Here is a 14,511-nt window from a genome sequence, read left to right on the forward strand (position 1 = left end):
ATATACCCTGGGAGCTCCCAATTCCTTCAGAGAAGTGGAAAGATTTGGTCTTAAGACTCTTTAGAGGATGGTCCTGGCCTAGAAAGAGGTATCTATTATGGCTCTTTGCTCTTCTCTTCTGGTGAAGGAAGAAGTCTGTACTAAATTCTGAACGAGGCTGGATTTGCGTTTTCTTTGCATATTACCAAAAAACTTTGCCAGAGCTTGAATAGTTATTGTCTCTGGGGCTGACATGCCCATCACCCAGAGCTTGACTCTACAGTAGGACTGTACTGTAGGGAAGAAGTGACTCAAATGGAACCAAGTTGGAACCAAGAAGAGACCCGATGGACCGCTCTGCTCTGGAGAACCTGTCCCATGTGTGATGAGTGGCTGGTAGCACCAGCCTTGCCACATAGAACTATCCCCAGAATGGACCCCAGGGAGCATACCTCTCCTCCAGGGCTCTAGGTTCTCCTCCTATGGAGAAGAAAACTCTGGGTACCAGGCATTTCCCTCTATCACCTTCTCCTCTGGCTGCCAAGAGAAAATTGAGTGCTAACTACACACCTATTTGGCCAAGCTCATAGTGACTATTTAAGCAGGCACCATACTGACAAGGAAAACCCAGCTGAAAGATATAAAACTATCTGCCCTAATGCTGCATATTGGTTGATTGTCAGAGTCTTGCAGTTTTAATAAAATGAGAATCCTGCACATGATGTGAAAAGCATTAGGAAAATTGATATATTAAGAGTGCTGTACAGTAAGAAAAGTGTTACAGTGATGTAACATTTGCTATACATGTATTTATTTAAAATCAGGACATTAAAAGAGTGGTCTCAGGATGGAGAGAACAGGAACACAAAAGCACCCACTAAGGAACAAGATAATTGCCCATACTTTGTGTAGAGTGTTGAACCCTAAAACTTACAAATAAACAATTGGTAGTGAAAAAAAAAAACCAATACAACATCAGAAACAGGATCGAAGACTAACCCTGCCTAGTACTTGGCAGAGATGTCCTGTTTCCCATCTTTCTACCTGCTCTATTTCTCCATGGCTTGCATCCCTCTCCCGCAGTCCCAGGGAATCAAGACCATGCTGAGTAAAAATTGCAATAAGAGCTTTATCATTCCATCTGTAGCAACTTGTGACATAGATAGGGACAAGGATGGAGGAATGGGGCTTGCATAGGGCCGGAGCTGTTGACTGAGGGCAACAGCTAAGCCAAAAAGCATCTTTTTCTTCTGGCATCTTCTGGAGGACAGGCAGCACCTGGTTGCATGGGTGGGTGCTCACATTTTTGAGCATGGATGCACACACTTATTTGAAAAACGGAGATAATAGTATCCCCTATGCTCATTCATTATTTCTCTGAATAGTCTCAGAGGCAGTACAATTAACTTTCAATTATCAGTATTTGTTTTGGGCCTTTTCTCTTAATTTTGTCAGGTTGGATGGACTCTGCTTCTTGGCTTAATAGCTGAGCTAGGATAGAATTTGGTCTGGTTCCAAGAAAGTGTGTGTGTGTGTGTGTGTGTGTGTGTGTGTGTGTGAGAGAGAGAGAGAGACAGAGACAGATACAGAGACAGAGAAGTGGGGCGGAGAGAGGGGGAGAGAAAGAATCTGTACTCCAGGATCAGTTATAAATTTTAATTGAATTCACAATTTTGCATTTTTAATTCCTCCAGTTAGTATAGATAACCAAGAGTTTGCTATATTGCTGAAATGGTAGATACGGATAATAGAAGGAAATAAACAATAATGAGAATAAGGATGTCTTTCTTTAGAGAGACTCCGGTCTCAAAGCCCTGTGGGATTTACAACTTGGAGCCACTAACTAGCCAGCTCATCAGAGAATGACCTGTCAGCATTGCCAATATTTTCTTTAATGAGGTATCACTGTGGTATTGGCACCTGGTGAACTGTTTGTCCATAGTAAGCTGGCACATAGTGGTCTCCAGACGTGGGCTCCTAGAGCAGTTGATGCCAAGATTCTGTCCACACTTGCAGCTGGAGGCCTTGGGGACCCCGTGCATCACTTCCATGGAGCCATGGATGAAGTTATTGCTCAACCTGCATGACCCATTAGCTTTGGAAACTTTTCTCCAGACCACCACATCATTGCAATACTCTTTGTCGTTACCTGGGCTGTCTCCTCCGTGGAAGCTATAATGTAATCTTCTGAATGTCAATAATGAGGAAGACAGACTATCCTTGGACGTACTGGCCCTAGTATTTTTATGTAACAGAGTCAAGTTCATTAATACCTCACTAGTCCGTTTTTCTTGGTCCCTGTTTGCCACATCATAGTACATCTCTTCCCCCGATAATTCTTCATTAATTATCTCCATTATGCTTTCTGGAGCTCCTGCAAGAACCAAACCCAGGCCGAGGAGCAGCAGAAAGAAAGAATCCATCTCAGATCTGGGGTACTCTCTTCTGCAGTAAAAATAAAAAAGTAAAAGATGAAAATAAGGAGAATATTAATGAGATAGTTCTCTTTTCCTCAGGGAAGTTATTCCCAGGATTGACTCCTGCATGTAAGTTCAGGCTCCTTCTATGGAAGGATGATGGCATGAAAAGATACTCAGCTGTGGAATCTGAGGACCCAGCTCCAAATCCCCGCTTACCCGCTCATACGCGATTTACTCGAACTCCTTTAAGCTCAGTTTGCCCCATGCAGAAAAAACAAAGGGGGGGGGGGATGTGAGAATTGTACAAGATAGTATGTTTAAAGTGCCCCAAACCAAGTAGTTATTTCTCTCTCTTTTCTCTTTGTCTATAATCTCTTTGGGAGGGACTGTCATCTCCATAGTGGTCACAGTGATCTCACCCAACACATTCCTTACTACTTCTGAGTTTCCTACGGCCTCAAAACATGTTATTTCCCCCATCTCTCATTTCTTTCCCCACCCACTCGCAGTCATAGAATTTCTCTTTACCAGTTCCTCTGGCAAGTTGGTCCTGCAGAGAAAGAATCCAGCTGGTTACAGGGCTGAGAAGTGAAACTCTATTTGTTTCCTGGGAGTTTCTGTTATTGGTCTAGCTGAATGAGGAAGGAGGGGCAAGAAAGGGGTAGGTAGAATTGTATGGGGTAGGAGGAGGAGACAACGGGAACCAAGGATGCTCAGAGAACTTAATAAAGTGGGCATTTGGCAATGCCCAGTGGTGGTATCATTGTTTCTTCTTTGAAGAAATCATCCCTGTTTATATTTTAACCCACAGTGATTTGTTTTCAGCTTTTTTGAAACCCCACAGCATAGATTACATTGCACTTCATTTTATATGTTCTTTTTTTACTTTTCAAGTTAGATGATGTATGTAATTTTCTCCCTCTTTTTAGGGTTGAAAATTCCTTGAGCCTGGAACTTTGTTTCTGCTCCTTTTTATTTGGTACAGAATCAAACACTGAACTGTATATGTGCTAGTTTCTCAACATTTGTTAACAACATAACATGTAGAAAATCCTCTACTTAAGCTCAATACTGGAAAGTTCATCATGAGAATCTCAGAAAAAAATGCTTATTCAGGGTGATAATTCCTTCTCTTGCTCTAGAAAGAATTTTTTTCCCTCCCACCACTGAGAGATTCATCCCCTTATATCTCCTGCATTATCACTCTAACCTCCTAACCACTGCTCCTGGCCCCTCCGATTCCTTCAACACACTGCTTTTCTAAAAATACCCCTTGCAATGACACTATTTCAAAAACCTTGAAATATTCCTCATTGCCTACTCAAGGCCATCTAATCCCCTGAGGCCATGTAGTCAAGGCTTTCTTGATCTAATCTCAATCAGCTTCTCAAGGTTTACCTCCCATTATTTTGGTACATGAACCAAATCAGCACTATCCACCCTTCTCCAAATGCACCCTATTCTGTCTCTCCATTTTTGGTCCTTTCTTGAGTGCCTACTCTTTTCCGCCTCTTGAAATCCTTCAAAGCCCAATTCAGATCACATTCTTTCTTTAACACATTTTTCACAACTTATGTCTACCAACTCTATTGTTCACTTCCCTAATCTTCTTATCACTCATTTCCTTTTTTATTATTATTGAAGTATAATTGACATGCAATGTTATATTAGTTTCAGGTGTACAACATACTGATTCGATAATTCTATATAATCATTCCCTTCTTATACCACTCATTTGACATTAACACACATGGACTTGTGGTTTTTATTATAGGTAATTTAAAAATGTTCTGTGTGTGAAGTTAGAGCAAAGACTCAGCACTAAGAATATATAAGCCTCAGTAACTGGGTTGATTGATTATTGATAAATGATTAGGAATTAAGTGGATGTGTTTGTGTGTGTGGCTTAAACCAGACTTGCTGCAGATTGAAGGTAGGAGGGAAGAAGGATTTAGATTTTTTTTTCTAAATATCCTCTACTGTCAACATCAATAATGAGGTGATAACAGGAAAACAGAAAGATACTGGGGAGAAAAATAAAAAGGAAGAGCAAGGCAGAGATTCTTGACTGAAATCATTTTTCTGAAACATCCATTTCAAGTGGATAGAATTCACAGCTACTTGGGTTTGATTGGGGCTGCTAGGTGCCCATTAAAAAAAAAAAACCCTCCCAAACTACAAATGTCTAAAACATCACAATTCATTTGAATTGGGTTTTGATCCCTATTGAATGAAAATATTCTGAGAATAGATTCCACTGGACAGTCTCAGTTACTAGCACCTTAATGAGAATGAATTTATCTGCAAAATTCTGTTTCTACTTAGAAGGAGGGGGCTTATGGGAGGAAGGGAAGGAAAAATAGTGAGAAGGAAAAAAAAAAAAAAAGGACAATAAATCCTGGGGAGAGGGGCAGGAAAAGGAATCAGAATTCAGAATATAAAAACAGGGTCTTTAAAGACACATGTCAGTGACTTTAAAATTTTGCCCAAGAAATGATGCTGCTACTTAGACTCTAATAAGTCATCTGCCAGGGACCACCTGTTCCTACTCAGCATCTGAGGGCTCTGCTTCCTTGGTGACATCCAAACTTCCACGAAGACGACGGTGACAGTGGGACTCCCATGGAGAAATGGGTAATGAGTAAGCCTTGTCTACTTCCCAGGCTGCAAAGTGTCCTTCATTCACAAGTGTAGATGTCCTCCCTCCCTCAATCAAATCAATCAGTTAGAACTTGACGCTTGCAAAAGACAGAGTTAACAACTAGCACAGGTGTACCTCCTTTTTGGATCTGACCCTGAACTAAGTTCGAATAAATAATGCAATAGTTAAAATCTCTCAACTGAAAAGATGAGAACAGAAAGGGCCCTCTAAAGCTTGTGCATAGCCTGTGCCAGCTCTAGCTCACTGTGTTTCTGGCTCTCACAGGATCGAAATGTCATAACTCAGAATTAGTGACCCCGTAACCTGGCACTCAGCTGCCAATTATCCCTTATTTCTCACTACTCCTCAGTACTAACCCTTTCGTCCAACAAGGAGAAACACAACTGTGGAGTAATAGGCCTGGAAACCTCAAAGACTAGCTGGTCCAAGCCCCTAACTTCCCAGGTGAGGGGGCCAATGCTCAGAGAAGAACAGGACTTAATCAAATCCCCAGAATGAGGAACCTCTCCTCTGCATTCTTTGGGCTCACCCTCTAACTCAAAAGACACCTTGCCCATAGCTGGATGTGGGGGAGTTAAACAATCAGTTCCACTGTAAGATCTATAAGGGGAAAAGAGTCAGGAGTTAGGATGCAAATTCTCTATTTCCTCTGTGGACGCAAGCGTCCAGGTACTGAGCTCTGAGAGTCTCAATCTCTTCCTGGGAAATCTGGATTCATTTCTCACCACAGTCTTTAAGGGAAATGGTTTCTGACCCATCAGGCAATCCTTCCACTCTCCCTTTCCCCTTCTTTCAAGGCACAGAGGCAGCTGCTAAATGTAAACAGACGCAGCTTGAATTATATATGCCCTCTTCAGAGGAGACCCTCATCAATGACTCCAAATGCCTCCACACCTAGGATCAAGTCTGGGAGCATTGTGAAACAAAAGGAGGCACTCACTCCGGGTACAAAATTTAAGGGGGTACCCAAAAGCCCAGTAATCAAGATAAATACTATTTTAATGCAACACTTAAAAAATATTAATTTAATGCAGAGTAATCTCTGATGACAAATACCAAAATGTCAAATAATAGGATCTGACCCTGTACTGGCTAACTCACTAATTCATGTCACCTTAAGTCCAACCCTGTCAGATTGGGTCTTGATTTAAAACTCAGATATTTTATTCATCAGAAAATTTTTGCATTAATTTTGATTTTTTTTAAATGTTATTTATCCAGGTTACTGGGATTTTGGGCGCCTTTAAACTGTGTACATGAAGTGAGCACCTTGCTCACTTTACCTGAATCCCAGCTCTGCCTCAGATTCACTCTTGGCTCTCAACATGTGACCCAGAGAAAAGGGACAAGAAATTAAAACACATGAAGAGTTTATGATTCAATTCAGTCGAGTTTTTATTATTATTATTATTATTATTATTATTAAACCAGAATGAAATTATTCCAGCTTAGCCATACCAGCAGGACAGATGAATTACTAGTGGCTACCCAATTCACACAAAGCATTACCCCATGTCCACAGTTGAGGTGTGCTCCAGGGCGAACCAGTTACTGGTACCCCTGAGAGAGGAACCAATATACCAGTACCCCATACAGAAGTCTGCAAGAGAGGAGAGTACCAGTACCCCTCAGACCCAGGCAGTGGTCTCAACTTATTTAACATATCTCTGGAAAGTAACTGGCCCCACGTCATCACAAGTGACAACAATAAACCCCTCCACGGAGGAAATGTGGTACCTGCAGGCAGGGTATCTGGTGCCTCCAATGAGCTGACACACTGTCATTTTGAACTTTGTCAAACTCTGGAAACACAAAGTGGAAGAATGGTTCTGACAAGTCATTTTCTTGGGAGAGGTGCAAACACTGTTGATATTTCGAGGCCTCTCATGGATGAAAACATGCTCCTTTTTGCAGGTATTGTCAGGTCCCCTGATGACTCTTTGTAAGACCATGTGGTTGCAGTACCTTACAAGAGAGTCACTCTGAGGGTAGTCCACATGCAGATGCTCTATGGTGGACTCCTCTCCTTCCTCATTCTGCTCATTTTCCCAGAACAAAAGCATCAGGTAAATTATCACCATTAGTATCATCACGGGTGAGATTCCCTTCACATCTGCTGTAAGCCCTACAGAGTAAGAAGAGACAGGACATAGCAGAAGGTGATCAGACTCCTCCAGCCCCATCCCCTGACTTTGCTCCCCCACCCTTGGGATGTTTTACTTCCTTCTCTCTGCTAATTAAAATCTCAGGCTCCAGCTGGAGGAACAGTTCCCCAAACAAGCCCTTTTGATCTATTTCAGCTCTCAGCGTTTGGCATTGAACTGTTCTCTGGTCATTCCCATTGTGTCCTATTTGTTTTGCTTCTGCAAGCTCCTTGAGATCTTCCGTTTCTCCTGAATCCATCAGAGTGCTTAACACAGAGCTGGACATGTAGAAGGATGCTCAAAAGTACCCATGGCTGATTGTTTTCTTCCTACTGCTGAATGACTTCCTTTATCCTAATTGTCTCAACACTAATTCCATCCAGTTCCACATGTTTTCAGCACTATTAATCTCTTCTTCCCAGTTCTTCCAATTTCTCCTACCAAGCTAACTCCTCTCACCTTGTGTTTTTGCTGTAGTTCTCACAGGTAACATGTCCTTGTGACCATAGATCTGAGAAAGTCCTTTGTGTCTAGCTGTTCCTTGGCAATAACTGATAGGGAGCCAGGTGAGTGTGGGGAGGGCCAAAGTGAAAAGAGCAGAAAGGGAGGAGCCTGTGAAGAGTGTGCTTGGGTGTCACTGGGAAGGATGAGAAGTTATCTTCAGAGGGAGAGTTACATAAGGCAGGTCCTGAATGTGTCCTCATTAAACAAACGTGGATTTTCCAAAGCATTTATTAAAGTCCTGCTGTGTGTCAGACACACTATCATCTATTTCCCAGATTTGCAGTCAGTCTTTCCTGAAAACCTAGGAAGTAGCTATTATGCCCATTTCATTCAAGAAGAAATGTTGCAGATAGATTACTGTGGAGATAGAAGAGGGCAAGAGGAACAAGAGTCTCACCCTCTTGACACTTAACACTTGAACATCGAGTCCTAGCAAGCCTCATTCTCACGCGGTGTGCAGGACAGAAACAACTCCCTGACATTAACATTAGCCTTGATCAAGCCCTGGGTTCCTGGGGAAGTATGGCAATGGTTCCCAAACCCATTGTTGAACGCTGGAATCACCTGGGCATTTTTAAAGGCCACCTTGAGACATTTGGCTTCAACTGGTGTTGGCTGTGACCTGAGTCTGAGATATTTAAAGCCCCCCCAATGATTCTAATGTGGAACAAAATTTGGGAACCACTGGCCTATGGTATTCTTGGGAAACTGACATAGGGAACCAGTGGACGAGGGTTCGATTTAAAAGACCGCGGTATAAGACACTGAGAAAATAAGAGCTTTTTTGTTGCTATCATCTCCTGGTCATTTGATATAGAAATGGGAAAATGGACTTAATTTTACTACTTCTTGCCCTGAAGTGATTTCTTTTTTGGAGAGACAGCTACATAGTCTCCTCTTTCTAACTGGTAAGAAGAAAGTGATTTTGGGGATGGAAAATGGTCTGCAATACTGGAAAAGTCTTCAAAGTCTTTCTATACATCAACAACCAAAGCGAAATCCCAGACCATGGAAATGAATGACTAAGGGGTTATTATTTACTTTCCCAAATTTTGTAGAATGGGTGTTCTTTTGGAACTCAAACTGTCCTTTTTGGGATATGTGTTGCACAGTGCCACAAAGATGTAAATGTAAATAATTAATTACCTCTAGTGACTAAATTTTGCTTTGCACACTATCTGCAGAAACATTTTCATCTTATAAAGAGAAATATATATACACATTATAACATGTTCATTATTTCCTGCCAGGACTTCCAAGTACCTGAACTATAGATGCTATATTAAGTTTACAGAAGGGGGAGGCAACATTTCTTACAAAATTTATCCTCACCTGAGGCAGCTAGACCTGTCTGTACATTTCAGAGTATTACCCTGCAGAAATTGAACAGAGACTGGGTTCACATGTTAAATAATGCTGGCAGTCTGGGAGAAAACACTTGTAATGCCTAAAACCAACAAGAGTTAACATCTAGATGTAAAGGACTCCCTAGTGTCAGCAATAAAAAGACAAGAAACTTACAAGGAGAAAAAAATGCCAAAAATTATGAAAAGCCAATTTGAGAAGAGAAAGTCAACATGGGTGATGAACAATGCTCAACCTCACTTGTAATCAAATAAACAGAAATTCAGATAACCAAGAGATAACAGTTTATAACCATCAAGTTTTCAAAAATTAGAAAATCTTATATTTTGGGCTGCCGGCTGGCTAAGTCAATGAAGGATGTGACTCTTGGCTTCAGGGTTGTGAGTTAGAGCCCTAGGTTGGGTGTAGAGATTACTTAAAAAAAAAATGAATGAAATATTCAGGGCGCCTGGGTAGTTCAGTTGGTTATGCAACCAACTCTTGATTTCATCTCAGGTCATGGTCTCAGGGTCGAGAGGTCGAACCCCAGGTTGGGCTCCATGCACTGAGCATGGAGCCTGCTTAAGTTTCTCTCTCTCTCCCTCTCTCTCTGCCCCCTACCCCACATAGACTCTGTGTCTCTAAAAAATAAAATAAATTAAAATATATATATATTTTTAAGAAAATCTTTTATCAAGTGCTGGCAAAAATATTAGTGGGCATGAAAATTGGTGTGGTGATACTGGAAAGTAACCTGGAAGTGTTTAGTGAAATTAAGAGTGGGTATACCTGGGGCACCTGGGTGGCTCAGTTGGTTGAATGACTGACTCATGATCCCAGGCTGGTAGGATTGAGCCCCATAACAGGCTCTGTGCTGAGCGTGGAGCCTGCTTGATTGAGATTCTCTCTCTCTCCCTCTGACCCTCTCCCCCACTCATGCTCTTTCAAATTAATTAATTAATTAATTAATTTAGAATGAATGTGTATATGCTGAGCCCTTGTGACCCCATCCTGGGCACAGACTCCACCAGAATTTTTCCAGGTGGAGCACATGTACAGTTGCTCATGGCATGACTGGTAGCAGAGCAGGCCTGGAGGCAACTTATGTGTCCCTCTTGAGGGGAATGGATGAGTGAAGATGTGTTGAATACATAAAATAAAATAGTATAAAGCAGTTTCAAAAAATAGATTTAGAAATAGCAACATGGATAGAACTAGAAAACACAGTGCCATGTGAAAAATGGTAAGAACCAGAATGAAAGTTCTATTTATTAAAATTTAAAACATACATGCTCCAAAATAATACAATGTATTTTCCAAGGCTATACAATACATAGGATGGAAGAACATGGATTAAATACTCTAGCACACGTGTCCATGAGGGTGAGAGAAATAGAAGCAGTCACAAGGAATAAAAAAAGAAATAATAAAATTGAACAAAGGAAAGGCCTAGCATAGGCTACAAACAGAATATGATAAACTCAATTTTGTGCGCCTGAAGAAGGAAGGGAGGAAGGAAAGAAGAAAGGATGGAGGGAGGGTGGAGGAGGAGAAGGGGGAGGAGGAGGAGCTAGAGGAGGAAGAAGAGAAAAGGGAGGAGTTGAAGGAGAGGGGGAGGGGGAGGGGAGGGGAGGAAGAACGAGGGGGAAGAGGGAAAGAAGGAGAGGGAGGAGGAGGAGGAGGGAGAGAGGGGGGAGGGGAGGAAGGAAGAGGGGGAGGGGGAAAAGAGGGAGGGGGGAAAGGGGGAGGGGGAGGAGGGAGAGAGGAAGGGGAGGAGGGAGAGAAGGAGAGGGAGGGGAGGAAGGAGGAGGGGGAGGAGGAGGGGGAGGGAGAGAAGGGTAAGGGGGGGGTAGGGGGAAGAGGAAGAAGAAAAGGAAGGAAAGGGAGGGAAAACTGGATCTATTTTTGGACTACTGAATTTTTCCTAAGACTCCTCCCCACACCCCAACCCCCCTTTGCTGAGCTTTGGGGCAAAACCCAGGGACTACAGGAGGCACATAGCTGCTGGAAACTAAAATTAGTGTCAGGATGTAACACATCATTTGCAATTCCCTAATCACTCATTTCATCAAATGAATAAGCTGTCCTTCAGGACAGCTGGGGAACTACCCAGCTCCAGTATCCCATGATACCAGGCAAGAGTCTCAAAGTGACAGCAGAGGAAGTGAGCACTTTCTCTGGGTGCCTTCAGCTGCTGTGTACGAAGTTCCACTGTGCTGAGGCCACCGCATGAAGAGGACACTTGGATAGAGAGAAGTGCTCAAAGAGCTCCCCCGGTTTTGGCTCTCCCACAGGAGACTGTGGAGGTCATTAGTGTCCTGTGGATGTGGTTGGCTACTCTTGCAAGGCGTCTGCAATTGCCCAATGCCATGCTCAACTTAAGGCTATATAGCAGGTTGTAGTTTCTAAAAATGGCCACAAAATGTTTTCCATTCCACATTCTCTTCCAGAATCTTGCGACTCCTCTATTAAAAGGTAGAGTCCACAGTCTTTCCTGAGAACTTGGGTGGGCATTTGTGCCTGCTCCCACTAATTTAGACTGGTGCAATTGATCCCATCTCTTCTGATGACTTCTGAGACTAGGTCTGCTTGGCCATGGTTCTCTTGGGGCATTCACTCTGGGTGCCTTCAGCCACCAAGTATGAAGTCTGGTAACATTGAGGCCACTGCAAGGAGATGCCACATGGATAGAAAGAGATGCTCAGATTGCCCCACCTGTTCCAGTTCCCTGATGCTCAGGTCTTCTCAGCCCAGATGCCAGATGGCTGAGTGAAAAAGCCTGTGGGATCATTGAGCTCCAGCCGCCACGTGAGTAAAAACAGGCACGACCTCAAGTAAGAACTGCCTAGCTGAGCTTGGTCAGCCTCCAGATTGAGGGTCAACATAATTCTTATTGTTGTCAGTCACCATTTTAAGGTGATTGTAAAACAGCAAGTTGATCAACAGAATAGAGGGCTCACCACTTTGCTGAATCTCCCAAAGCAAATCTAATTCCACAAGTTTTTAGCAAGTTGTAGATACCACTGAAGTGTTCTTGGGGGTAGAGTATAGGTTATCATACCAACAATAATAAAAACTAGTTTCTAAATCTCCATCTGCTGTAGAAACCCCAAAAGTTCCTTTTTGACACCCCCATCTCTCTCCATTCCTGTCCTGAGAGCCTCCCTTGCTTGATGGGATAGCTCATGAGGTCTCCTGGATTCCACCTTCCCCTCCCTGCCCCCCACCTTCCCATCAATCTACTTACGACCAAATAAAGACCCTTTTCTGAGCATCCAGTCACTTTAAAAGATCAGTGAAGTATAGTAAATAAATATTTTGCTACCTAGCCAATATGAATCTTATTCTACAAACATGGGAAAGAAAATTACATTTCTTAATTGCTTCTATATCAAGTTGAATCTAATTCTAAGTCTTCTGTCCTACTAAGCTGGGGAGAAATTCAACTTATGCCATTATTAAGTTTCTTTTTCCTCCCTAGGTAGGGGACCAGGAGAATCTGGAAGGCAAACAATTCTTGCTCCTTCTCACTATGGGACCTGTACTAGCCAACAGCACCAACCAAGGGAAAACACTCTTCTTAATGTCCCTTATATAAACTCTCTATGTATAGAAACTTTACAAGAATACTTTCAATAACCCAATTTATTACAATTAGCATATTTATTGTTAGAATACATCTTTTAATCCTAAATTCTTTTAATAGGAAGGGCCCTCGCCTTATTCCAATCTTTCTTAATATCCTTTATTATTTTTGTTGGCTTCTATATACATTCCTAGACTATACATACATCCTAATACACAACTGGTTTTGAAAAAATATTAAAAAAAAAAAAAAACCAGTGGTGCCTAGGTGCTCAGTCAGTTAAGCATCTGACTCTTAATTTCCACTCAGGTCATATCATATTCATGAGAGCAAGTCCTGCGTCTGGCTCCGTACTGAGCATGAAGCCTGCTTAAGATTCTCTTTCTCCCTCTCTCTCTCTCTCCCTCTCTCCCTCTCCTGATCATGCTCACTCTCTTGTCTAAAAAAATTTTTTTTTAATTTTTTTAAAAAGAAAAAAAGGGGTGTCATTATCTAACGGTTCGTGGTTTCGAGCCCCACATCAGGCCCTTTGCTGACAGCTCAGAGCCTGGAGCCTGCTTCAGATTCTGCATCTCGCTCTCTCTGCTCCTTCCCTGCTTGTGCGCTCTCTCTCTCTCTCGGCTCTCAAAAATAAGCATGAAAAAAAATTACAAAAAAATCTAAAGAGATTATCATTATAAATTTCCCAAATGGCGGCTAATGACAGAAAACACAAAGTAACAGCAGTATGAACAAGATGAAGTTTATTTCTCATGTAAAAGAAAGCCAGGGGTAGTTAGTGCAGGATTGGTGAGGTGCTCCAAGGTGCTGGACTTCTATCCCAGGATGTGGCTTCTATGTCACTGTTCAGATGGCACAGATGGCCACTTTAGCCCTAGCTAGCATCTCCAGCCAGCAGGGAGCAGGGAGCAGCCAGCAGGGAGAAAGGCACAAAAGGGGAATGGCAGTGCCTTCTAAGGGTAGATCCCAAAGTGTCACACACCATCTCCACTTGAATCTCATTGACAATGACTTGGTCACACGGTCATATTCAACTGCAAAGGATAGCGGCAAACGCTGGATTTATTCTGGGTTGTCATGTGCCCAGCTAAAATTCTGGTTGTTATTACTAAAAAGAAAGGGGGAATAAACACTGGAGGCAAAGCAAGCGCTTTTCCCACTTGCCTTCAGGTAAACACTGTTCTGGAAAATGGTAACAAGTGTGCTTCAAGAAAAGTGTCCTGATCAAAAGCTTCAGAAACATTGTTATCATATTCCTTCCCTCCAAGAGTCACGAAATTCACAAAGCATGAGATTCTGAGAGGCTTGACTAATTTCCTTTGATTTGGAACTTGACAAACTGATTTGAGCATGGAGCTTCATTTGAGCGGCACCACTGTTAGCATCCAAAGGAACAGGGTTCTATGGAATAGCAGTTTGGGAACTGCTGCAAGGGACTAGGAGCCATAGATGGCACCAGAGTGCAAACCAAGGAAACTATAAACAAAGGGAATGTAACTTAAATAGTCCCAGTTTTTTGTTTGTTTGTTTGTTTGGGGGGTTGCCCTTCAATATTCATATAAAAATAATCCAAACCCCATCACTCACTACTACTAGAATTTTAGTGCCCTTCCCAAAGGCACTTTAGAAGCTCGTTGAGGAGTGCTTTTTAAATTTATAAGTCCTGCATTAACTTCTTTAATGCCCACCAAACACAAGTATATAGGGCTGAGAAAAAAATCTTAACACTAACTCACATGCACTACTTCCAGCAGCCATCAGCAGCCCTTCACTAGAACTCCTTTTGAATGTCCCTTTCCTTGGTCATTCTGATATGGGGTTTGCTTATTCCCCTTATCATCCTCTGCTTTATATCTCCTCTTCCCCAAGGCC

At 42.3% G+C, this 14,511-nt stretch overlaps 2 protein-coding genes and 1 long non-coding RNA gene across 3 annotated transcripts; 1 reads left to right on the top strand and 2 right to left on the bottom strand.

The window, feature by feature from the left end:
* Positions 1-1,596: 1,596 nt before the first annotated feature.
* RNASE11 (ribonuclease A family member 11 (inactive)) lies at positions 1,597-4,513 on the bottom strand. The gene has a single exon (XM_043554201.1). It carries the CDS (start codon positions 2,400-2,402, stop codon positions 1,803-1,805), a length of 600 nt encoding a protein of 199 aa, XP_043410136.1. The 5' UTR covers positions 2,403-4,513; the 3' UTR covers positions 1,597-1,802.
* Positions 4,514-5,679: 1,166 nt separating this feature from the next.
* Positions 5,680-9,509, bottom strand: RNASE12 (ribonuclease A family member 12 (inactive)). Its single transcript, XM_043554202.1, has one exon. The coding sequence runs from the start codon at positions 7,242-7,244 to the stop codon at positions 6,714-6,716; it is 531 nt and encodes a 176-aa protein (XP_043410137.1). The 5' UTR covers positions 7,245-9,509; the 3' UTR covers positions 5,680-6,713.
* Positions 9,510-11,004: 1,495 nt separating this feature from the next.
* On the top strand, positions 11,005-12,697 carry LOC122467681. Its single transcript, XR_006293043.1, has 2 exons — positions 11,005-11,861; positions 12,535-12,697. It is a non-coding gene; the product is annotated as an uncharacterized LOC122467681 (long non-coding RNA).
* The last annotated feature ends 1,814 nt before the right edge of the window (positions 12,698-14,511 follow it).

Source organism: Prionailurus bengalensis, chromosome B3 (assembly GCF_016509475.1).
Source record: "Prionailurus bengalensis isolate Pbe53 chromosome B3, Fcat_Pben_1.1_paternal_pri, whole genome shotgun sequence".
NCBI classification, from domain to species: domain Eukaryota; kingdom Metazoa; phylum Chordata; class Mammalia; order Carnivora; family Felidae; genus Prionailurus; species Prionailurus bengalensis.

Bases quoted from the DNA above. Each gene is read 5' to 3' on its own strand.
- RNASE11 (XM_043554201.1), bottom strand. From the start codon at position 2,402: ATGGATTCTTTCTTTCTGCTGCTCCTCGGCCTGGGTTTGGTTCTTGCA.
- RNASE12 (XM_043554202.1), bottom strand. From the start codon at position 7,244: ATGGGGCTGGAGGAGTCTGATCACCTTCTGCTATGTCCTGTCTCTTCT.